Source organism: Pseudophryne corroboree, chromosome 6 (assembly GCF_028390025.1).
Source record: "Pseudophryne corroboree isolate aPseCor3 chromosome 6, aPseCor3.hap2, whole genome shotgun sequence".
NCBI lineage: Eukaryota > Metazoa > Chordata > Amphibia > Anura > Myobatrachidae > Pseudophryne > Pseudophryne corroboree.
Window position 1 is genome coordinate 499,817,830 of NC_086449.1, and position 24,066 is coordinate 499,841,895.

At 43.9% G+C, this 24,066-nt stretch overlaps 1 protein-coding gene across 2 annotated transcripts in view; it reads left to right on the plus strand.

The window, feature by feature from the left end:
• Nucleotides 1–1,884: 1,884 nt before the first annotated feature.
• LOC134935392 (CD276 antigen homolog) overlaps nucleotides 1,885–24,066 on the plus strand; it is a 92,411-nt gene continuing 70,229 nt past the window's right edge. For both annotated transcript variants that reach the window (XM_063930484.1, XM_063930485.1), the window contains exon 1: nucleotides 1,885–1,975. In XM_063930484.1, the coding sequence (XP_063786554.1) occupies nucleotides 1,969–1,975 (7 nt within the window). In that variant the 5' untranslated portion in view covers nucleotides 1,885–1,968. The remainder of the gene's footprint in view (nucleotides 1,976–24,066) is intronic.

Sequence of the window (24,066 nt, forward strand, 5' to 3'; positions counted from 1 at the left end):
TGCTGCAACTTCTATCCACACAATGTGGTTCAATACTCAAGTACAATATAAAATAAAAGACAAAATACAATAGCGCAATACATTCAACATAATAAAAAAGACAGCCCACACTTCTATTTAAGAAATTCTTGGGAAAATAGTATTGATTATAGCCTTTTCCAGACAGGGAAAAATAATACATCCACCAGACATCAACTGATCTACCCTTACTTAATTTAATTTGTATTGAAAATTAGGCCTTCCTAAACTATATCTCTTTATAAAAAGAATAAAATTCAATTTAATTTGTATTGAAAATTAGGCCTTCCTAAACTATATCTCTTTATAAAAAGAATAAATAAAAAAATCTACTGTAGTGCAAAAAAATAATTATCAGCCAACACTTAAGGTAGGTTAACATTGTGTTTTTGCCTAATGGTGGTACCAACTAGACCACTTCCTACAGACCAAAATTATCCCAAAAATACCCAAAATACAGTGTACACAGTCACTATGTCAAATACTTTTTATGTTCTAAACCAGTGATGTGAAACCTTTGTGCCTCTAGCTGTTGTTGAACTACAGATCCCAGCATGCCCTGCAACAGTTCTGCTATTTGACCATGCTAAAACTGTTGCAGGGCATGCTGAGATGTGTAGTTCAACAACAGCTGGAGGGCCAAAGGTTCCCTATCCCTGTTCTAAATGATCCTTTCGATTTCAAATAAACTCGCCGATATAATGTTTCCACACAAGAGACATTGGGTCGAGATCCATACATACTGCATTTTCTGAATGATATCAAAATGACATGAATGACATAGTGAGTGTAGCACTCACTATATCGGGAGTAAGAACAACAGCTTTTTGACTGACCATCGGTTCCTGCTGCTGTGTACACACTACACAATTATCGTCCCTGAGGGTCAGATATAACCACGTTATGGCAAAAATTGTATAATGTGTGCCCATCTTTAGTATAAAAATGTTAGAATCTTTAATTGCTCCACTCACATTTTTACATTTGAAGATAAACTCAATTAAAGTGATTAAAATTTTGAGCAAGTAAACTTTTTGCTTTCACGAACAGGGCCCTCTTCCGTCATGCTCTTTTCCGTCTCTTACTTAACCTATCTTCTTTTTAATACTCCCTTTGATGGTACCAAATCCTTCTGGTATTCCGCTGCCCTGATATTTATTTCAGTGTCGTCTGCTGATGCAGCTATGTTTATATACTGTACCTCATACTTGCCTACTCTCCCGGGAAGGCCAGAAGGCTCCCAAAAATCGTGTGGCACTCCCGCCCCCCATCCCGGGAAAGTGGGCAAGTCTCCTGCATGGCGCTCACCCCCCACCGCACCCCACTGCACGCCGTATATCATGGTCACAGCAGCATCTCATCACAAAGAAGGGGGTGGGGCGATGACATGATTCATGTTAAATCGCGTCATCATAGCCCTGCCCTCAGCTTTACTATGCCGGTAATGTGGGCATTGTAAAGTGGAGGGCTGGGCTACGATGATGCGATCGCAGTACCATGCCACATACCGCCTCCTCCACGCCTCCTTACATCTTCCTCCACACCCCCTCCTAAGTGATCAGCCACAATGTAGGCATGCAAGTCACTGTTTTCTTGTTTTGCTTATTTGTTTATGTACTCTGTAATTAGGTGCTGCGGATCCCATGTGGTGCCATAAAAATAAAGGATAATAATAATAATAATAATAATAATAATAATAATAATAATTATAACATACACGCACATTGATATATAGATATACATGTTCAATTGTTCATACAAGTGAGATTCTTTACATGGTATTTGTATTTTACAACCTTAAAAGCAAAAGTGAAACTCAAGTGTTGAGTTTATCTTCCGGATTTGAACATTAGCTGGGTGAGTGCAGACGAGGGTCAGTGTAGATATTAACTGTGTATTTCCAGCACTGATATCTTCAATGCTACAGGAAGACTTTCAACAGGACAAACAATGAACTGTGAGTAAAGAAAAATTATCATTGAATGGGCTGTTTATGAACTTTTGCTGAAAGTACTATATTGAACAATGTTTTCACATGTTATTTCAATAGAATATTTCTAATAGAGCTAGAAACATCATTTATATAAATGTAATTAAGGCAAATACAACATACAACCATGTAAAATAAGTAATTTTACCATATATAACAAAAAAAAAATTGTTTTGTAATTTAACTACTTGAACAATGCAATTTACAGCACACTGGCAAAATGAAAATAAAACAAAATTGACATAAAAAATGTTTATACATACTACTGTTAGTGTATTCTTATGTACAGTGTATGATGCAATGCTGTGTATGGGATTGTGAATGTAAATAAAAAAGCAGAAAAGCTAATCCCCAGCCTGACTGCTGTGCAGCCAGATCTCTGTCAGACTCTACGTATACATATACAGTACTGTACGCATAGCCAGATTAAGGGGAAATGCAGGGCATACTGTGTCCCAGGCTCCCGTTTGTTAGGGGACCCCCTGGCCTGGCCAGAGCACACTGACATCACTAGCTTTCCCTCTTAAACAGCAGCAGAATCAGCAGCCAGAATGCGAGCAGGACAGTATGCAGTGAATGCAGAGACACAGGAATATCATGTTTCATGAGCTACCGACAGAGCTTTCCAACTAGAGGAGAGATAGGAGGGTGGAGAGAGCTGCAAGTAACACAGGGATCCCAGCTTCTCCTCTTCCCTGCTTGGGTGTTTGAGTGTTTTCTAAACTGTTACATACCCTCCAACATGACCCATTCCATTAGGTACAAAATGCTCTGTTCCTGGGCTTCCTTACCAGTGGCAGCTCCAGAGGAGGGTCTGCAGCATAGTCCAAATTTCATATAGGGGAGCCACACCAACTGAGTGAACAGAAATGACTCGGGTGGAAGTTCCGGGTCTACGACCCTGCTCTCTACCAGGGTTTTTCCCGTGTACGCCCTGGGTTGTCTGTAGTGTGAATGCATCCAACCTGGGTTTTTAGACCCATATTGGAAGAAAAGTTACATAGTTACATAGTTGTTGAGGTTGAAAAAAGACACTTGTCCATCGAGTTCAACCTATAGTGCTATATACTGTATTATCTCCAATTTACTTATAATCTTCGATGCTATTTTTCCACTAAAAATTTCTCTTATTCTTTCTTAAATGCCTCAATTGAATCCGACATTACCACTCTCTCTGGCAGTGAATTCCATAAACTCACTAGAAAAAGAAAAGGCAATACTTCCCTGCGCTGGAAGTGGAGAGGCTGCAAACGAGTATATGTTCCGGAGTTATCAACTGGAAAAACAAACAATATCACAATACAATATATACAGAATGCGCTTCAACACTGGATAAATGGAATGCTTCAGACCGTTTTTTTTCCCCAAAGTCTTAGAGTCTCTGATCGATGTCTCTGGGAATTTTCTCCGAAAAGCAAGTACATAGAGGAAAAGACAAGAGAAAATTTCCAATGTGTGGTAATTTCTTTCAGATGTGACAGATATCATACGGAGGAACTATGGGATATAGAATTTCCCCTCCTTGGTGTCTTTAAAGAATGTTCTGGGATCACCCGGAAAGTGTGTCAATCATAAACGCAGAATGCTCACTTTCTTGCTTACTTCAACATACGTGTGTGGACTCCTATAAAGGTATCTTTTGGATTTTCAGGTAACACTTCACTCCAGGGGGTTCCTAATTCACCGTTTTTTTCCCCCTCCAGCATATGGGACATGGCGGGGGGGGGGGGGGGGGGGAACAAAGATAGAAAATCCAATATGTAGTGGTTCTTTGCAACCGTGAAAATGAGGATATAGGGGATATATATAGATGAATAAAAATAGACCCCTTCTCCTCTGTCGTTGTATCACGTTAGGGGACCACCCAAACAGATGTGTGCTGATCACAAATGGGAGATGCTCACTTTGAGGCTTACATAAAATACGGCCTTTGTAAACATGTAAAGGTATCTTTCAATGCTCACTTTCTTGCTTACTTCAACAAACGTATGTAGACTCCTATAAAGGTATCTTTTGGATTTTCGAGTAAAACTTCACTCCAGGAGGTTCCTGATTTACCAGGTTATTCTCCAGCATACGGGACATGGAAGACTCTGCCGGTACAGTATGCCGGCTGCCAGGCAGGGAAGAGCTGTAGGAGCTAGTAGCTGCTGTGACCGATAACTTGGTCCCCGAGACAGGAACCTGTGATGTCTGGAAGAACCACCACACATTGGATTTTCTCCCCTTGCTTTCCCTTCCATGTCCCGTATGCTGGAGAATAACCTGGTAAATCAGGAACCTCCTGGAGTGAAGTTTTACTCGAAAATCCAAAAGACACCTTTATAGGAGTCTACATACGTTTGTTGAAGTAAGCAAGAAAGTGAGCATTGAAAGATACCTTTACATGTTTACAAAGGCAGTATTTTATGTAAGCCTCAAAGTGAGCATCTCCCATTTGTGATCAGCACACATCTGTTTGGGTGGTCCCCTAACGTGATACAACGACACAGAGGAGAAGGGATCTATTTTTATTCATCTATATATATCCCCTATATCCTCATTTTCACGGTTGCAAAGAACCACTACATATTGGATTTTCTCTCTTTGTTCCCCCCCCCCCCCCATGTCCCATATGCTGGAGGAAAAAAAAACGGTGAATTAGGAACCCCCTGGAGTGAAGTGTTACCTGAAAATCCAAAAGATACCTTTATAGGAGTCCACACACGTATGTTGAAGTAAGCAAGAAAGTGAGCATTCTGCGTTTATGATTGACACACTTTCCGGGTGATCCCAGAACATTCTATAAAGACACCAAGGAGGGGAAATTCTATATCCCATAGTTCCTCTGTATGATATCTGTCACATCTGAAAGAAATTACCACACATTGGAAATTTTCTCTTGTCTTTTCCTCTATGTACTTGCTTTTCGGAGAAAATTCCCAGAGACATCGATCAGAGACTCTAAGACTTTGGGGAAAAAAACCGGTCTGAAGCATTCCATTTATCCATAAACTCACTGTCCGCACTGTGAAGAAACCTCTCCTACGCTTGGTCTTAAACTTCCTCCCCTCCAACCTAAGGGGATGACCCTGTGTCCTGCGTACAGAGCTCTTAATAAGTAAATCGCCTGAAAGTTCCTTATATTGCCCCTTGATATATTTGAAGATATTAATCATGTCCCCTCTTATGTGCCTTTTTTCCAGCGTAAACATATCCAGCCTAGTAGTCTTTCCTCATAATCTAATGACTCTAGCCCTTAACTAATTTTGTAGCTCTCTTCTGAACCCTTTCTAGTTCAACTATGTCTTTTTTTATAGTGCGGAGCCCAAAATTGTACACAGTATTCTAGATGGGGCCGTACCAATGCTTTATACAGTGGCAGGATTACACTTTCATCCCTGGTCTCTATTCCCCGTTTTATGCATGCTAGTACCCTATTGGCCTTTACTGCAGCATCTCGACATTGCGGACTGCTGCTGAGTCTATTATCTATGCTCACCCCTAAATCTTTCTCCAGTAATGATTTTCCAAGAATTACCCCATTCAATGTATAGACTGCCTGTTTGTTTTTGATCCCGAAATGCATAACTTTACATTTCTCTATATTGAACCTCATATTCCACTTTGTTGCTCAACCCCCCAGTATAGTGAAATCATCCTGAAGAGAGCCAATGTCCTGATCTGATCTAATTATCCTACACAGTTTAGTATCATCTGCAAAAATTGATACTTTACTCTCAATACCATTTCCTATATCATTTATAAATATATTAAACAGCAGTGTGCCTAGTACAGACTCCTGAGGTACACCAATTAATACTTTAGTCTAACTAGAAAATGTTCCATTGACTACCACTTGCTGTTCTCTATTTTCCAACCAATTTTTGACCAAAGTACAAATCCTGTTACCAAGCCCCAACTCTCTTAATTTAAGACACAACCTCGTGTGAGGTACTGTGTCGAAGGCTTTTGCAAAATCTAAGAAGACCACATCACAGCATTTCCATTGTCTAAATTTGCACTTCTTCATAGAAGTTAATGAAGTTAGTTTGACATGACCTGTTTTTCCCATGCTGGTTCGCGCTAATTATGTTAAGGCATCCCAAATACTCCTGAATCCTATCCCTTAACACTCCTTCCATTATTTTCCCCACTATAGATGTTAGGCTTACTGGTCTGTAATTCCCGGGATTAGGTTTAATTCCCTTTTTAAAAAGTGGCACCACATCTGCAATTCGCCAGTCCCTTGGAACCTCGCCTGTCAAGATGGAAGCTTTAAAGATGAAATGTAATGGCCTTGCTATTTCTGAGCTTATCTCCTGGAGAACCCTTGGGTGCAGTCCATCTGGCCCCAGTGATTTGTTGATCTTAATTTTAGTCAGTCGTTCTTTGACTACATCCTCATTTAAACTCGAGAAGTAATTCCTTAACCTTACTTTTATCTTGTTCTATTCCTACCATTTTTTCCTCTATAGTAAATACCGACGAGAAGAATTTATTCAATAACTCTGCTTTTTCATAGTCACTATTTAACAATCCTTTGCAATCAGTTTTTAATTTTCTATTTTAGCTGCTCTAATTTCCTTTTTGCATAGTTTATTACACTCTTTGTAGTAACGGAAGGTCTCCAGACTCCCGTCTGATTTAAATGCCTTAAATGCTCCCCTTTTCTTGTCCATCAATTCCTTTACATTCTTATTTAGCCACATAGGTTTGAACCTGCTTCTCTTACTTTTGCTGCCCTTTGGAATGTATTTATGCATAAACTTGCACAGCAACGTTTTAAAGGTGACCCACATTTCTGCAGTACTCTTCCAGTAAACATTTGGTCCCAATCTACGCCCTTTATCGATTGTCTGAGCAAGGTAAAATTAGCTTTACTAAAATTAAAAGTTTTAGTCAAACCCTTATAATGCTGTTTTTGATGACCTATTACGAATGTGATCATATTGTGATCGCTATTTGCCAAGGGCTCCCTTACATCAATGTTAGTTATTGTCTCTACATTATTTGTTATCACCAGATCTAGTATTGTGTTGTTTCTAGGTGGTTTCTCAATCACTTGGGACAAATAGTTATCTTTAAGTACATTTAAAAAACGCCCTACCCCTTGCTGTTCCACCTGCCTCCAATAACCAATTAATGTTAGGATAATTAAAGTCCCCTATAATTAACACTTCTCCCATTTTTGCTGCCTTTTCAATTTGCTGGTGGAGTTGTACTTCGTCAGCCATAGTTATATCTGGCGGTTTATAGCATGTTCCTATTAGCAGTTTCTTAGGATATTTACCCCCAAGTATTATTTCCACCCATATCGACTCAATCTTATCACTTCCATCCTCGTAATCAATTTCCCTTAGGTATGGTGTAGGACTAGGCTTGACATAAAAACAAACTCCGCCCCCCTTTTTATATTCCCTGTCTTTCCTGAATAGAGTGTAGCCCTCCAAATTTACTGCCCAATCGTGGGAATCATCCCACCATGTTTCAGTGATAGCTATGATGTCATATTGCTCGCTCATTGCTATTAGTTCCAATTCCCCCATTTTTCCAGATAGGCTTCTTGCATTTACAAGCATACATTTTACATTATTGACTATTAATCTGTGTTTATTTGTTTTTTGATTTTATTGACTTTCCTTGTTTATGTATTGATCACTAGGATTAAGAATTTCTTTAATTTTCTTTTTTGGGGCTGTTATACTCCACCCCCCTTCTCCACCTCCATTTATCTTACTATACCCCTCCTTTCTATTCTCACTGACTCTACCGTAAATTCTTTCTACTCCCTCCCCCCAGACACCTAGTTTAAAATCTCCTCCAACCTTCTAACCATCCTTCCTCCAAGCACTGCTGCTCCCTCCTCGTTTAGGTGCAATCCATCCTGACAAAAAAGATGGCACCTAGCCGAGAAGTCTGCCCCAGGCCCGGCGCAACCCGTTCACCGAAGGGATGCAGTGCAGGGAGGTGTTGGAACGGAGAGGTGCTCCCCCTGCTCTGCATCCCTTCTCTGCTGCTGCGCTGTCCTGTCCCCCCTGCTGCTGCTGCCAGCTGATGTGCCTGTCACTGTATGACAGGCAGCGGCGCTGGCAGCATGAAAAGTCTCCTCCCCTCACCTGTGTGACAACGGCTGTATGGATCAGAGAAAGGGGTGGAGCTACACGGGACGGTAGGGTGCAGGGCTAAACAGGACAGGAGGGGGCAAAGCTACACAGACCAGGCTGCTGTAGAGAGGGACAGCAATTACAGTGGCGGCCAGCCAGACTTAGGTAAGTGGAGGGTGAGAAAGAAATGTGTGTGTGTGTATGGAGGGTGTGTGTGTGTGTGTGTGTGTGTGTGTGTGTGTGTGTGTGTGTGTGTGTGTGTGTGTGTGTGTGTGTATGTGTGTATATAATATGTGTGAATTGTGTGTGCGAGGTATGTCTGTGTGCGCACGCATTATGAATGCTACTACTGGGGGGCCATTACATGTAAGGATGCTACTACTACTACTGGGGTGGGGCAATATGTATAACGACGCTACTACTGGGGGGGCCATTATATGTAAGGACGGTACTACTACTTGGGGGGGGGGCATAAGGTATAACGACGCTACTACTGGGTGGGCATTACATGTAAGTACGCTACTACTACAGGGGGTGGCATTACGTATAACGATGCTACTACTGGGGGGTCCATTACATGTAAGGACGGTACTACTACTTGGGGGGGCATAACGTATAATGACACTACTACTGGGGGGGCATTACATGTAAGTACACTACTACTACTACAGGGGGGGGCATTATGTATAATGATGCTACTACTGGGGGAGCCATTACATGTAAGGACGGTACTACTACTTGGGGGGCATTACGTATAACGACGCTAATACTGGGGGGGCATTACATGTAAGTACGCTACTACTACAGGGGGGGCATTACGTATAACGACGCTTCTACTGGGGAGGCCATTACATGTAAGGATGCTATTACTACTGGGGGGGGCATTATGTATAATGACGCTACTAGTGGGAGGGGGCATTACATGTAAGTATGCTACTACTACTGGGGGGGGCATTACGTATAAGGACACTATGACTGGGGAGGGGGCAGTATGTATAAGGATGCTACTACTGGGGGGCATTACGCATAAGGACGCTACTATTACTGAGGGGGCATTACGTATAACGATGCTATTACTACTGGGGGGGCATTACGTATAAGGACGCTGCTACTACTACTGGGGGGGCATTATGTATATGGACGCTTCTACTACTGGGGGTGCAATACGTATAAGGACACTACTACTACTGTGGGTGCATTATGTATAAGGATGCTACTACTACTGGGGGGCATTATGTATAAGGATGCTACTACTACTGGGGGGCATTATGTATAAGGATGCTACTACTACTGGGGGGCATTATGTATAAGGATGCTACTACTACTGGGGGGCATTATGTATAAGGATGCTACTACTACTACTACTACTACTACTGGGGGGGCATTATATATGAGGATGCTACTACTACTACTGGGGTGCATTACATATAAGGATGCTACTACTACTACGGGTGGGGCATTACGTATAAGATGAATAAGATTTTGCTACTGTTTGGGGTAAATTTAAATGGTTACTATTGTGTGGCCATGCCCCTTACTTGTGAGACCACACCCCTTTTCCTGGAGTGCGCAGAAGGTGCGCGCTGACCCTTTGTCGAACATGGGAGGGCGCAAATTTATAGTTTGCAGGGGGGAGCCTAACACCCTAACACCGGCCCTGGTCTGCCCAATGCCCTAAGAAAATGAATCCCTCCTTCCTGCACCAATCCCTAAGCCACACATTTACCTCCCTAATCTCCCTCTGCCTCCCTGGACTAGCGCGTGGCATGGGTAACATTTCAGAGAATATTACCTTAGATGTCCTTGCTTTAAGTTTCTTTCCTAAGTCCCTATAATCTTTAAGGACATTCCAACTTCCACTAACTTTGTCATTGGTGCCAACGTGCACCAAGACCACCGGGTCTTTCCCAGCCCCTCCCAATAATCTTTCTACCCGGTCCGTGATGTGCCGTACCCGAGCACCCAGGAGACAATAGACTGTACGGCGATCAGGGTCCCGGTAGCAGATTGCCCTATTTGTCTTCCTGATGATAGAATCCCCTACCACCACAATCTGCCTAGGTACCTCACTATCTTTCATCCCATTTGTGCTGGAAGGACCGCACCTCTGGTTGCTAGAGGGAACAGTCTCCTCCAGCTCCATCATTTCCTCACTACCATCCACCGAATCTACGTCCAATCAGGCGAATTTGTTGGGGTTTGGTAGTTCAGAGATGTCGTGCCTCCCCCTCTTTTTCTTCCTTCTAACTGTGACCCAGCTGGCTACCTGGTTGTCCTCCTCTACCGGTGTCCCCCCCTGCAACTCCTCCACTGTCTAAACTTTGCTCTAGATTGTGAATATCCCTCAGTCATGTAACGGTCTGCTCCAGATGAGTTACCTGGGCTTCCAGGGCAGCCGTTCGCACACACTTCGCGCAGATGTATTCACACTAGGTCGGTTGCTCCAGGTGTGCATACATCTTACACTGCACTGAGTGAGCGTTTCAATCACGGCACCACCCATTTGCTTGAAAACTCTAACTCCCTACAACCTTCAGAAAAATAATAAAACAATTACATTCAAGCCATGCGATACAATATTATACTATGGCCTAGCTGTGAAGAGAACAGTATTCACAACAGAACAAAAATAGTAATTCAATAAAGTAGGTAATCAATACTTATCTGAGTGGGGCCCCTCCTGCTTCACTGCTTCTCCTCTTAACAGTTGCTCAGGCACCTCCTTGTTGCCTTGCAGCCGGCTTCCGGCACTTTTCACTTCTCCCCGATCACAGTCCCCTCTTCCAAGGGCTGTTGCTGCAGCAATAGCAGTCCTCACACACAGTCACTCACCCAGCAGCTCACTAACACTCCCACAGCAGCAGCCTTATCCCACTTTCACTCTCTCACACCCACACAAATGTGGCCCCTCTCACATACACAACATGGCCCCTCTCACACAAATAAATGTGGTCCCGCTCACACACACACAAATATGGCCCCTCTCACACACAGGGGACCACCAGTCACATTACCTCCCCCTACATCCCGCACCCTCACAGTCCCGACGGTCAGCATGCTGACCAACAGGGACTGTTCCCACTTCTGGGTGTCCATGACACCCATAGAGTGGGAATAGAACCTGTGGTCGCCACTGAACCCAGAGCGTGATGAGCTTGCAAGGGGCTTGTTGTGCTCACCCCCCTTCATCGGCATACCACTGCAGTAGATCCCAGTAATTGTGTCATAAAGACGTGAGGTGTACAGATGGACCTGATTGCTTGTACATGTGAAACCTGGTGCCTCAAGACTCAGTGATGTTTTTAGTTGTGCAGGGGTGGATTTAGGGGTGAGTGCGCACCTAGGCATAACAGTAATGGCCGCCCCCCCCACCTGCCTAATTTTATTATTTTTATTGATTGCTTATCGGCCCTCATTTGATGATTGACAATTTAATAGAATAATAAAAAAGCCACTATGACATTTATTTTTAATTATGTAAACATATTTACTAAGTAGAACAGCATACAGGAGCAGTATGTTTACACTCCATTCAAGATGCCATATGGTACAGTCAGTACAGTGAAAATATTTTGCAGTTACTGGTATTTTTTGGGCTGACAGCACCAACACAAGCATCCAAGTGCTGCCACCAAACAAGTACCACCCCTAGGCACGTGCCCTGCATGCCTAATGGTAAATTTGCCACTGTAGCTGTGGCCAACACTGATAGCACCCAAAGGATTACGTTATTAATAAGAAAAGTTTAAATTTAGAAAATTACAGAAGTAAATGTTTCATGTTCTTAAAAAACAACAACTTTTTTTCTGTATAGAGTAGTCAATTTCATGGCACCCTCCAAAAATTGCTGTCCCTATCATGCACCCAGAGACTTTCAGTGGAATTGTGCAATGTTGGGATGTGTTAATGTAGCTTGGTCATGTCCTCATCATACTTTTTTTAAATGCTCTAATACATTGACATAGCCAATGTGTTTATCAGTTTAAAATATGCTAATTATCCTATTTCCTTGCATTAGAAAAATATGACAGGAGTCATATGTATATAATTTGCATATATCATGCATTTTAAGTCCTGCTGGAGAAAAGGGATATATAAATAAAATGTTAATATTATTTAGAAATAGACTCAGGCAAAATGGCTGATTGTGTCCTGGTATTATTATACAGGAATTGTACATTGTAAATTGTACATTGTCGTATAACTCTACCACATACCCTCTGAACTTGTGCTAATATTGCTTATACAGTATACAAGTACTATCAACTACATTAGAAAATGTACTTCATTGATCTGTATCTAAAGTACAGCTTTTTGACAAATTGTTAATGTTATATACATGTTAGGTTTATATTTAAGCATGTAAGCTTTTGTAGGGTGTATCCTATGCATATCTGTTAATGGTTAGCAGAATTCCATTCCAACAGAATATAATACATGTTAATGATAAACTTATGTGGTGCTCAGTTTTATTTTTCTAATACTCTTGTAGTGTGTCATCAAGGGTTATTACAGGAGTAATGTTGTTGCTCTCCACAAAGATTTATGATTTGGGGGCCTGTTGCATATGTTAGTACATATGCGATAAGTATCCATGCGGAATGTGGTGGAATGTGACAACTGTCTTAGTACATCCCGCCCCCAACTCTAGTTTCCCTTCACAGCGGCCAGCGGCAGCGGGGGGCACAGCAGCAGCGGATCTTGCCCTGGTGCGGCGCCCTCCGGAAGGCGGCGCCCCGGGCAAAAGTCCTGCTTGCCCGTGGCAAGATCCGCTACTGCCACTAGGCCAACTTCTCTGAGCTGCATGTCACATCAGATTGCTCTTGAACTCTCTCGGCAGCTTCCAGTCAAGGGACGCTTCAGATGAATCTGATGCGATACATCTGAAGTAAAAAAAAAAAAAAAAACACTCCTGTGTGCACCGGATTTCATCAGATTCAGATAAATCCCTGGTGCAGCACCAAAGATCTATAGCTCAGACATATATGAACGTGCAACGGATGGTCGGAGACTTTTCAGCAGATTTTTTGGTCAGATGCGTCAAAATTAGTGATGAGCGGGTTCGGTTTCTCGGAAACTGAACCCCCCCGAACTTCACCCTTTTTACACGGGTCTGAGCCATACTAGGATTCTCCCGTATGGCTCGGTTAACCCGAGCGCGCCTGAACGTCATCATCCCGCTGTCGGATTCTCGCGAGATTCGGATTCTATATAAGCAGCCGCGCGTCGCCGCCATTTTCATTCGTGCATTGGAAATGTTAGGGAGAGAACGTGGCTGGCGTCTTCTCCGTTTATTCATTGTTGAGTTGATGCAAATATTTGTGCTTGCTTATATCATTGTGGGGACTGGGGAGCAGCTTTATATTAATATAGGAGGAGTACAGTGCAGAGTTTTGCTGATCAGTGACCACCAGTTTTATCCGTTCTCTGCCTGAAAAAAACATTCCATATCTGTGCTCAGTGTGCTGCATATATCTGTGCTCACACTGCTTAATTGTGGGGACTGGGGAGCAGCTGTATTATATAGCAGGAGTACAGTGCAGAGTTTTGCTGACAGTGACCACCAGTATACGTTGTCTGCCTGAAAAACACTCCATATCTGTGCTCAGTGTGCTGCTTTATTGTGGGGACTGGGGAGTCGGGACCACCAGTATAATATTATATAGGAGGAGTACAGTGCAGAGTTTTGCTGACACAGTGACCACCAGTATATATAGCAGTACGGTACGGAAGGCCACTGCTGTACCTACCTCTGTGCAGTCATTAGGTATACTATCCATCTACATTCTAATTCTATACCTGTGGTGCATTTTAGTTTTGCAGTTTGCCGACACAGTGACCACCAGTATATATAGCAGTACGGTACGGAAGGCCACTGCTGTACCTACCTCTGTGTTGTCATTCAGTATACTATCCATCTACATTCTATACCTGTGGTGCATTTTAGTTTTGCAGTTTGCCGACACAGTGACCACCAGTATATATAGCAGTACGGTACGGAAGGCCACTGCTGTACCTACCTCTGTGTTGTCATTCAGTATACTATCCATCTACATTCTACACCTGTGGTGCATTTTAGTTTTGCAGTTTGCTGACACAGTGACCACCAGTATATATATAGCAGTACGGTACAGAAGGCCACTGCTGTACCTACCTCTATGTCGTCAAGTATACTATCCATCTACATTCTATACCTGTGGTGCATTTTAGTTGTGCGCAGTATATATAGTAGTAGGCCATTGCTATTGATACTGGCATATAATTCCACACATTAAAAAATGGAGAACAAAAATGTGGAGGTTAAAATAGGGAAAGATCAAGATCCACTTCTACCTCGTGCAGAAGCTGCTGCCACTCGTCATGGCCGAGACGATGAAATGCCATCAACGTCGTCTGCCAAGGCCAATGCCCAATGTCATAGTAGAGAGCATGTAAAATCCAAAAAACAAAAGTTCAGTAAAATGACCCAAAAATCAAAATTGAAAGCGTCTGATGAGAAGCGTAAACTTGCCAATATGCCATTTACGACACGGAGTGGCAAGGAACGGCTGAGGCCCTGGCCTATGTTCATGGCTAGTGGTTCAGCTTCACATGAGGATGGAAGCACTCATCCTCTCGCTAGAAAAATGAAAAGACTTAAGCTGGCAAAAGCACAGCAAAGAACTGTGCGTTCTTCTAAATCACAAATCCCCAAGGAGAGTCCGTTGTGTCCGTTGCGATGCCTGACCTTCCCAACACTGGACGGGAAGAGCTTGCGCCTTCCACCATTTGCACGCCCCCTGCAAGTGCTGGAAGGAGCACCCGCAGTCCAGTTCCTGATAGTCAAATTGAAGATGTCACTGTTGAAGTACACCAGGATGAGGATATGGGTGTTGCTGGTGCTGGGGAGGAAATTGACAAGGAGGATTCTGATGGTGAGGTGGTTTGTTTAAGTCAGGCACCCGGGGAGACACCTGTTGTCCGTGGGATGAATATGGCCATTGACATGCCTGGTCAAAATACAAAAAAAAAAAAAAAAAAAAAAATCAGCTCTTCGGTGTGGAATTATTTCAACACAAATGCGGACAACAGGTGTCAAGCCATGTGTTGCCTTTGTCAAGCTGTAATAAGTAGGGGTAAGGACGTTAACCACCTCGGAACATCCTCCCTTACGTCACCTGCAGCACATTCATCATAAGTCAGTGACAAGTTCAAAAACTTTGAATGACAGCGGAAGCAGTCCACTGACCACTAAATCCCTTCCTCTTGTAACCAAGCTCCTGCAAACCACACCACCACCAACTCCCTCAGTGTCAATTTCCTCCTTACCCAGGAAAGCCAATAGTCCTGCAGGCCATGTCACTGGCAAGTCTGACGAGTCCTCTCCTGCCTGGGATTCCCCCGATGCATCCTTGAGTGTAACGCCTACTGCTGCTGGCGCTGCTGTTGTAGCTGCTGGGAGTCGATCGTCATCCCAGAGGGGAAGTCGGAAGACCACTTGTACTACTTCCAGTAAGCAATTGACTGTCCAACAGTCCTTTGCGAGGAAGATGAAATATCACAGCAGTCATCCTGCTGCAAAGCAGATAACTCAGGCCTTGGCAGCCTGGGCGGTGAGAAACGTGGTTCCGGTATCCACCGTTAATTCAGAGGCAGCTAGAGACTTGATTGAGGTACTGTGTCCCCGGTACCAAATACCATCTAGGTTCCATTTCTCTAGGCAGGCGATTCCGAAAATGTACACAGACGTCAGAAAAAGAGAGTCACCAGTGTCCTAAAAAATGCAGTTGTACCCAATGTCCATTTAACCACGGACATGTGGACAAGTGGAGCAGAGCAAACTCAGGACTATATGACTGTGACAGCCCACTGGGTAGATGTATTGCCTCCCGCAGCAAGAACAGCAGCAGCAGCACCAGTAGCAGCATCTCGCAAACGCCAACTCGTTCCTAGGCAGGCTACGCTTTGTATCACCGCTTTCCAGAAGAGGCACACAGCTGACAACCTCTTATGGAAACTGAGGAAGATCATCGCAGAATGGCTTACCCCAATTGGACTCTCCTGGGGATTTGTGACATCGGACAACGCCAGCAATATTGTGCGTGCATTACATCTGGGCAAATTCCAGCACGTCCCATGTTTTGCACATACATTGAATTTGGTGGTGCAGAATTATTTAAAAAACGACAGGGGCGTGCAAGAGATGCTTTCGGTGGCCCGAAGAATTGCGGGCCACTTTCGGCATTCAGCCACCGCGTACAGAAGACTGGAGCACCACCAAACAATCCTGAACCTGCCCTGCAATCATCTGAAGCAAGAGGTGGTAACGAGGTGGAATTCAACCCTCTATATGCTTCAGAGGATGGAAGAGCAGCAAAAGGCCATTCAAGCCTATACATCTGCCCATGATCTAGGCAAAGGAGGGGGAATGCACCCGACTCAAGCGCAGTGGAGAATGATTTCAATGTTGTGCAAGGTTCTGCAACCCTTTGAACTTGCCACACGTAAAGTCAGTTCAGACACTGCCAGCCTGAGTCAGGTCATTCCCCTCATCAGGCTTTTGCAGAAGAAGCTGGAGACATTGAAGGAGGAGCTAAAACAGAGCGATTCCGCTAGGCATGTGGGACTTGTGGATGGAGCCCTTAATTCGCTTAACCAGGATTCACGGGTGGTCAATCTGTTGAAATCAGAGCACTACATTTTGGCCACCGTGCTCGATCCTAGATTTAAAACCTACGTTGTATCTCTCTTTCCGGCAGACACAAGTCTGCAGAGGTTCAAAGACCTGCTGGTGAGAAAATTGTCAAGTCAAGCGGAACGTGACCCGTCAACATCTCCTCCTTCACATTCTCCCGCAACTGGGGGTGCGAGGAAAAGGCTAAGAATTCCGAGCCCACCCGCTGGCGGTGATGCAGGGCAGTCTGGAGCGAGTGCTGACATCTGGTCCGGACTGAAGGACCTGCCAACGATTACTGACATGTCGTCTACTGTCACTGCATATGATTCTCTCACCATTGAAAGAATGGTGGAGGATTATATGAGTGACCGCATCCAAGTAGGCACGTCAGACAGTCCGTACGTATACTGGCAGGAAAAAGAGGCAATTTGGAGGCCCTTGCACAAACTGGCTTTATTCTACCTAAGTTGCCCTCCCTCCAGTGTGTACTCCGAAAGAGTGTTTAGTGCAGCCGCTCACCTTGTCAGCAATCGGCGTACGAGGTTACTTCCAGAAAATGTGGAGAAGATGATGTTCATCAAAATGAATTATAATCAATTCCTCCGTGGAGACATTCACCAGCAATTTCCTCCAGAAAGTACACAGGGATCTGAGATGGTGGATTCCAGTGAGGACGAATTAATAATCTGTGAGGAGGGGGATGTACACAGTGAAAGGGGTGAGGAATTGGAGGATGATGATGAGGTGGACATCTTGCCTCTGTAGAGCCAGTTTGTGCAAGGAGAGATTGATTGCTTCTTTTTTGGTGGGGGCCCAAACCAACCAGTCATTTCAGTCACAGTCGTGTGGCAGACCCTGTCGCTGAAATGATGGGTTCGTTAAAGTGTGCATGTCCTGTTTATACAACATAAGGGTGGGTGGGAGGGCCCAAGGACCATTCCATCTTGCACCTCTTTTTTCTTTCATTTTTCTTTGCATCATGTGCTGTTTGGGGACAATTTTTTTGAAGTGCCATCCTGTCTGACACTGCAGTGCCACTCCTAGATGGGCCAGGTGTTTGTGTCGGCCACTTGTGTCGCTTAGCTTAGTCACACAGCGACCTTGGTGCGCCTTTTTTTTTTTCTTTGCATCATGTGCTGTTTGGGGACTATTTTTTTGAAGTGCCATCCTGCCTGACACTGCAGTGCCACTCCTAGATGGGCCAGGTGTTTGTGTCGGCCACTTGTGTCGCTTAGCTTAGCCATCCAGCGACCTCGGTGCAAATTTTAGGACTAAAAATAATATTGTGAGGTGTTCAGAATAGACTGGAAATGAGTGGAAATTATGGTTATTGAGGTTAATACTATGGGATCAAAATGACCCCCAAATTCTATGATTTAAGCTGTTTTTTAGGGTTTTTTGAAAAAAAAACACCCGAATCCAAAACACACCCGAATCCGACAAAAAAATTTGTGAGGTTTTGCCAAAACGCGTCCGAATCCAAAACACGGCCGCGGAACCGAATCCAAAACCAGAACCCGAAAAATGTCCGGTGCACATCACTAGTCAAAATCTGATGAAAAGTGCCAAATCGGACTACTGGATGGGTGCCTACTTATAATGTAAAGGCCCCCATCCACTAGGCTGACTTGTCTGTGCTACATGTTGCATCACATTTTTCTTGAACTCTCATTGTAACTTCCCAGGAATCGGATCGTATCCTGGGCTTAAATTTTCACTAGATTCACTTCAGATATATCTGATGCGATCTATCATGTGCCAACAGATCACATCAGATATATCTGATGCACACATGCTACATTTGATCTGATGCGATATTTAAATATAATAGGCTGGGCCAGTGTTTTCCAAACTTTTTGGAATCACGGCGCCCTAGAATATCAGAATTTTTTTCACGGCACCCCTAGGCCAAAAAGGTCTTATTGAGAAATTTAGAAATAAATATTACATTAAGTAGATCGCGTTTATATGTCATCCTTAGGGTCAGTTGTGTGGTGAGGGACGGGATTTGCTTCTCTTTGGCCACATATTTTATGACTGGCAGCCACCAGCACTGGTTTTGTCTATTATATTGACCATAAATAATTTGAATTGGTCCTGGACCACCAACCCAGGGCACCCCTGCAAGTGTCCCGAGGCACCCCAGGGAGCCACGGCACACAGTTTGGGAACCACTGGGCTGGGCTACTAGATGCCAGTCAAGTGACGCTTCAGATGAATCTGATGCGATACATCTGAAGTAAAAAAAAAACACTCCGATGTGCACCTGATTTCTTCAGATTCAGATAAATCCTTGGCACAGTACCAAAGATCAATGGCTCAGACATATCTGACACGGGACCGCACATCGGATTGGAGGAACCATCCGATGTGACACTATCAGATTTTTCGGGTCAGATGCGTTGAAATATGATGTAAAGTTCCAAATTGGACCAGTTAAGTAGGTTTACCATACTACCCCTTTAAACCAGTACACTCACAGGGGGTAATTCCAAGTTGACCGCAGCAGGATTTTTGTTAGCAATTGGGCAAAACCATGTGCACTGCAGGGGAGGCAGATATAACATGTGCAAAGAAAGTTAGATTTGGGCGGGGTGTGTTCAATCTGCAATCTAATTTGCAGTGTAAAAATAAAGCAGCCAGTATTTAACCTGCACAGAAACAAAATAACCCACCCAAATCTTACTCTCTCTACACATGTTATATCTGCCTCCCCTGCAGTGCACATGGTTTTGCCCAATTGCTATCAAAAATCCTGCTGCGATCAACTTGGAATTATCCCCACAGTTTACACAGGTTCTGTAGCTGATTAAAACTGGGTGAAATGCAGGCTTGAAGTCAGCCAGCCACATAACATGTGTATCTTATTAGTATCCTGGTTTAAAGGGATAGTATGGTAAGCCTACTTATAGGCCAGAGGTTCCCAAACATGCTCCTCAAGGCACCCCAGCGGTCCAGGTTTTAAGTATATACATGCTTGGCCACAGGTGACTTAATTAGTACTTTAATCAATTCGATTTAACCATCTGTGCTGAGACATGGATATACTTAAAACATGGATCATTGGGGTGCCTTGAAGACTGCATTTGGGAAACTCTGCTATAAGCTATGCAGACATCTTTAAAAAGAACTATTAGCTTCACAGTCACAAGTTGCATGAGGATTGCAAATTGGACTATTTCAGATTGGGATGAGAGAACAAAAGAGAGACTCATTTGATCTACTAAATAGAGGAATGTGATTACACCTTCCTTTTTTACTATTTTATATTGTAAGCTTAGTCAAAGTGCTAGTGGGTAGCATTACTCTTTTTGGTAAAGTACAAAACTCATTAGAACAAACAACAAATAAACAAACAAAAACAAAAAACTCAAGTATGTGAAATTGCAAGTTTTATTTATAAATATGAAATTGGGATATTTAAAAATCAATTTAATTAGCTGTGAGTCGCCATATGCCGTATTTATGGTAGCCCTGGACTCACTGATTTCTGTTTGCAGACAAATAAGCTCACATACAGTATAAGAATCTGCAAGACAAGTGTAAGATGGGGCAAGATGAGGTACCGTCCCTGGAGTTTCATTGCATTGGCACTTCACTATGCTCGCAGCTACTTGAAATTACCCCATAGTGTTGTCACATATTACATAATACCCAAGAAATATCACTATGCAGTTACTTATACATAATACACAAAGACTCTGGGGTAAATTTACTAAGCTGGGAGTTTTTTAGAACAGGTAATGTTGCCCATAGCAACCAGTCAGATTCTATTTAACATTTGTCTAGCTGCTTCTAGAAGATAATAGATACAATCTGATTGATTGCTATGGACAACATCACCAGTTCTAAAAATCTCCCACCTTAGTAAATTTACTCCTCTGAATCAGCTCAAACAAATGTGAGTTTCTGTTTGTCCTGCTTATCTGGTTGTGTCCTGTCTGTAAACAATTTACCAGGACGGTCACATAAGAATTGTAATTTTCTACAGCAGGCATTCAGCTACTATCAGTGAAAAATGCCATAAAACATACAGTATTTACTGTACTTCATTTTAGAATTCCCACTGTAAGTATTTGAGAATATAAAATGCATGCCTGCATGTATCTTGTCTTTTTACAATCAGAGATGAGCAGCTTTGGTTCACAGAGAACCGGCTTGGGACTTCCCGCCAGTCTCAGATCCCAGAACGCTGTCCGATTCTCGTGGGTTTTGGATTCCATATAAAGAGCCATGCGTCGCCGCCATTTGTGTGCTCTCTAGAGGTGCTGCCCTGTCACTGTGTTGTCCCTGTCCTGTTAGGAGGGCTGTCCTAGTTGTCACTGGTGACATGTGCTGTTAGGAGTGCTGCAGCCAGGGGCGGATTGGGATAGAAAACCAGCAAGGGAAATTTCTGGATGCAGCCCTACTGGAGGTGGAGTCTGTTGAGGGGGTGGAGTCTGTCACACGGGGACAGAAACTCGCTCCTCATAGGGCCTGATTCTGTTGGATGCAGTTGCAGCCTTCCTTGGGTCTTTTACAAACATTGGGTCTGCTACTTTCTGCTAATGCAGCTCCGTAGTGTACATCCGTGCATATGAATGACAAGGACTGAGACGCCGACTGTTAGTGTCTACAGACACTGCAATCATGCTTTGTGCATCATTAGATGCCACCATCGGTCACCCCACTGACACTTTCATCAGCCCTATGCTAGGTGCAGATCATCCGTCTGAGTATGGCCTCCAATGTGAGAAATTCAGTGTCCCTATACGTAACCACTATCAGCAACACGCCCGTGTCACTTCTATAACATGTCCATACTATGTTACAACTGCGTTTGATTAGACAACTGCCTGTAACTGCCTAGGAACGCCAAACAGCAATGTTGGCAGTTATGTTGGGCTTTGTGTCAGTGTGTGAGGTGCTGTGTGTACAGGGAGCTGTGCATCAGTGTGTGTGGTGCTGGGTGCAGGGGGTTGTGTGTGTGTCAGTGTGTGAGGTGCTGTGTGCACAGGGAGCTGTGTGTGTCAGTGTGTGAGATGCTGTATACAGGGGGGCCTTGGTCAGTGTGTGAGGTGCTGGGTGCAGGGGGCTGCGTTTGATGTGCTGGTGTGGTGCTGGGTGCAAGGGGCTGTGTGTCAGTGTGTGTGGTGCTGGGTGCAGGGGTCTGTGTGTGTGGTGCTGGGTACAAGGGGCAGTGTGTGAGGTGCTGGTTAGGGACTGGGTGCAGGGGGCTGTGTGTGTGGTGCTGGGTGCACGGGGCAGTGTGTGAGGGGCTGTGTGTGGTGCTGGGTGCAGGGGGCTGTGTGTGGTGCTGAGTGCAGGGGGCAGTGTGTGAGGTGCTGGCTGCAGGGGGCTGTGTGTGGTGCTGGGTACAGGGGGAAGTTTGTATGGGCTGGGTACAGGGGGCAGTGTTTCAGGTGCTGGTGTGGTGCAGGGAAGCAGTGTGTGAGGTGCTGGGTTCAGGAGGGCAGTGTGTGAGGTGCTGGTGAGGGGCTGGGTACACAGGGCTGTGTGTCAGTGTGTGTGTTGCTGGACATAGCTGGCCTTAGGCATAGGCAAACTAGGCAAATGCCTAGGGCATTTGCTAAGCCTAGGGGCACACGCAGCTTCTGCTGATTAAAATTATATGCAGCATGCCTATACTCTGTGTGTGACAGTGGCTATATTTGCATACGAAATGCTACAATACAGTACATTCCTGGAAGTCACTGTAACATAGCATTTTGTATGCAGATACAGCGACATTTGCACACACAATATAGGCATGCCGCAGATAAGACACATTTTCATAAAAAAAAGGAGCCCGACGTTAGCAGAGCTGCCAGCTGACTCACGCCAGGCATCTCCTGCTGCATTGTGCATCGAGGCAAGATGTATGAGGACACATCTGTGTGTGGAGGCAGAGGTCACAGTGTTAGTGGCCGTGTGAGTGCTGTGTGTGAGTGAGTTGGTTGTGCAATAGTGTTCAGCATATGTGTAAGGGGCATTATGTGTGTCATTACATGTATAAGGGTACTAATAATGTGCGGCATATGTGTATGGGACATTATGCGTGTCATGTGTATAAGGGCATTAATGTACGGCATATGTGTAAGGGACATTATGTGTGTAAGGGCATTAATAAAGGTTGGCATAATGTGTAAGGCGCACTATGTTTATAAGGACATTAATAATGTGGGTCATATGTGTAAGGGGCATTACTGTGTGGTATTAGGTGTATAAATGCATTACTAATGTGTGGCATTATGTGTATAAGGTGCTTTACTTTGTGACAGAACGTACATAAAGGGCACTACTGCGTGGTCTAATGTGAATAAAGAGCAATATGGCGTGGTGTAATTTGAATAAGGAGCAATTCAGTGTGATGTAATGTGAATAAGGGGCATTACTGTGAGGAGTAATGTTTATAAAGGTAAAGTGGTACTGCAGTGTGATGTATCGTGAATTTGGGACACTATCACATGATGAAATGTGAATATAGTTGCAGTACTGTGTGGCATAGGTGTAAGGGACATTATGTGTGTCATTATGTGTATAAGGACATTAATAATGTGCAGCATATGTGTAAGGGACATTATATGTATAAGGGCATTAATAAAGGTTGGCATAATGTGTAAGGTGTATTATCTTTATAAGGACATTAATTATGTGTGTCATATGTGTAAGGGGTATTACTGTGTGGTATTATGTGTATAAATGCATTACTAATGTGTGGCATTATGTGTATAAGGTGCTCTACTTTGTGACAGAACATACAGAAAGGGCACTACTGTGTGGTCTAATGTGAATAAAGAGCAATATGGTGTAGTGTAACGTGAATAAGTAGCAATTCAGTGTGATGTAATGTGAATAAGGGGCATTACTGTGAGGAGTAATGCTTATAAGGTAAAGTGGTACTACTGTGTGATGTAACGTGAATTTTGGACACTATCACATGATAAAATGTGAATAAAGTTGCAGTACTGTGTGGCATAATTTGAATTGGGGGTACTATTGTGTGGCCATGCCCCCTTGCTAGCGAAAACACACCCCTTTTTGGGCTGCGTGTCGAATGTGCGCACTGTTCCTATTTAAAATATAGGGGATAAGAACACCAAAATAAGGACTGCTATGGGTGAAGGGTGATGGTGCTTGGAAAGGGGTGCAGGGTCAGAGGCAGAAGTAGCAGTGGTGCTAGGGGGCACCAGCCAAAATATTGCCATGGGCATCATATTGGTTAGGGCCAGCTCTGGTGCCGGGTACATGGGGCTGTGTGTCAGTGTGTGTGGTGCTGGGTACAGGAGGCAGTGTGTGTGGTGCTGGGTACAGGGAGCAGTGTGTGTCAGTGTGTG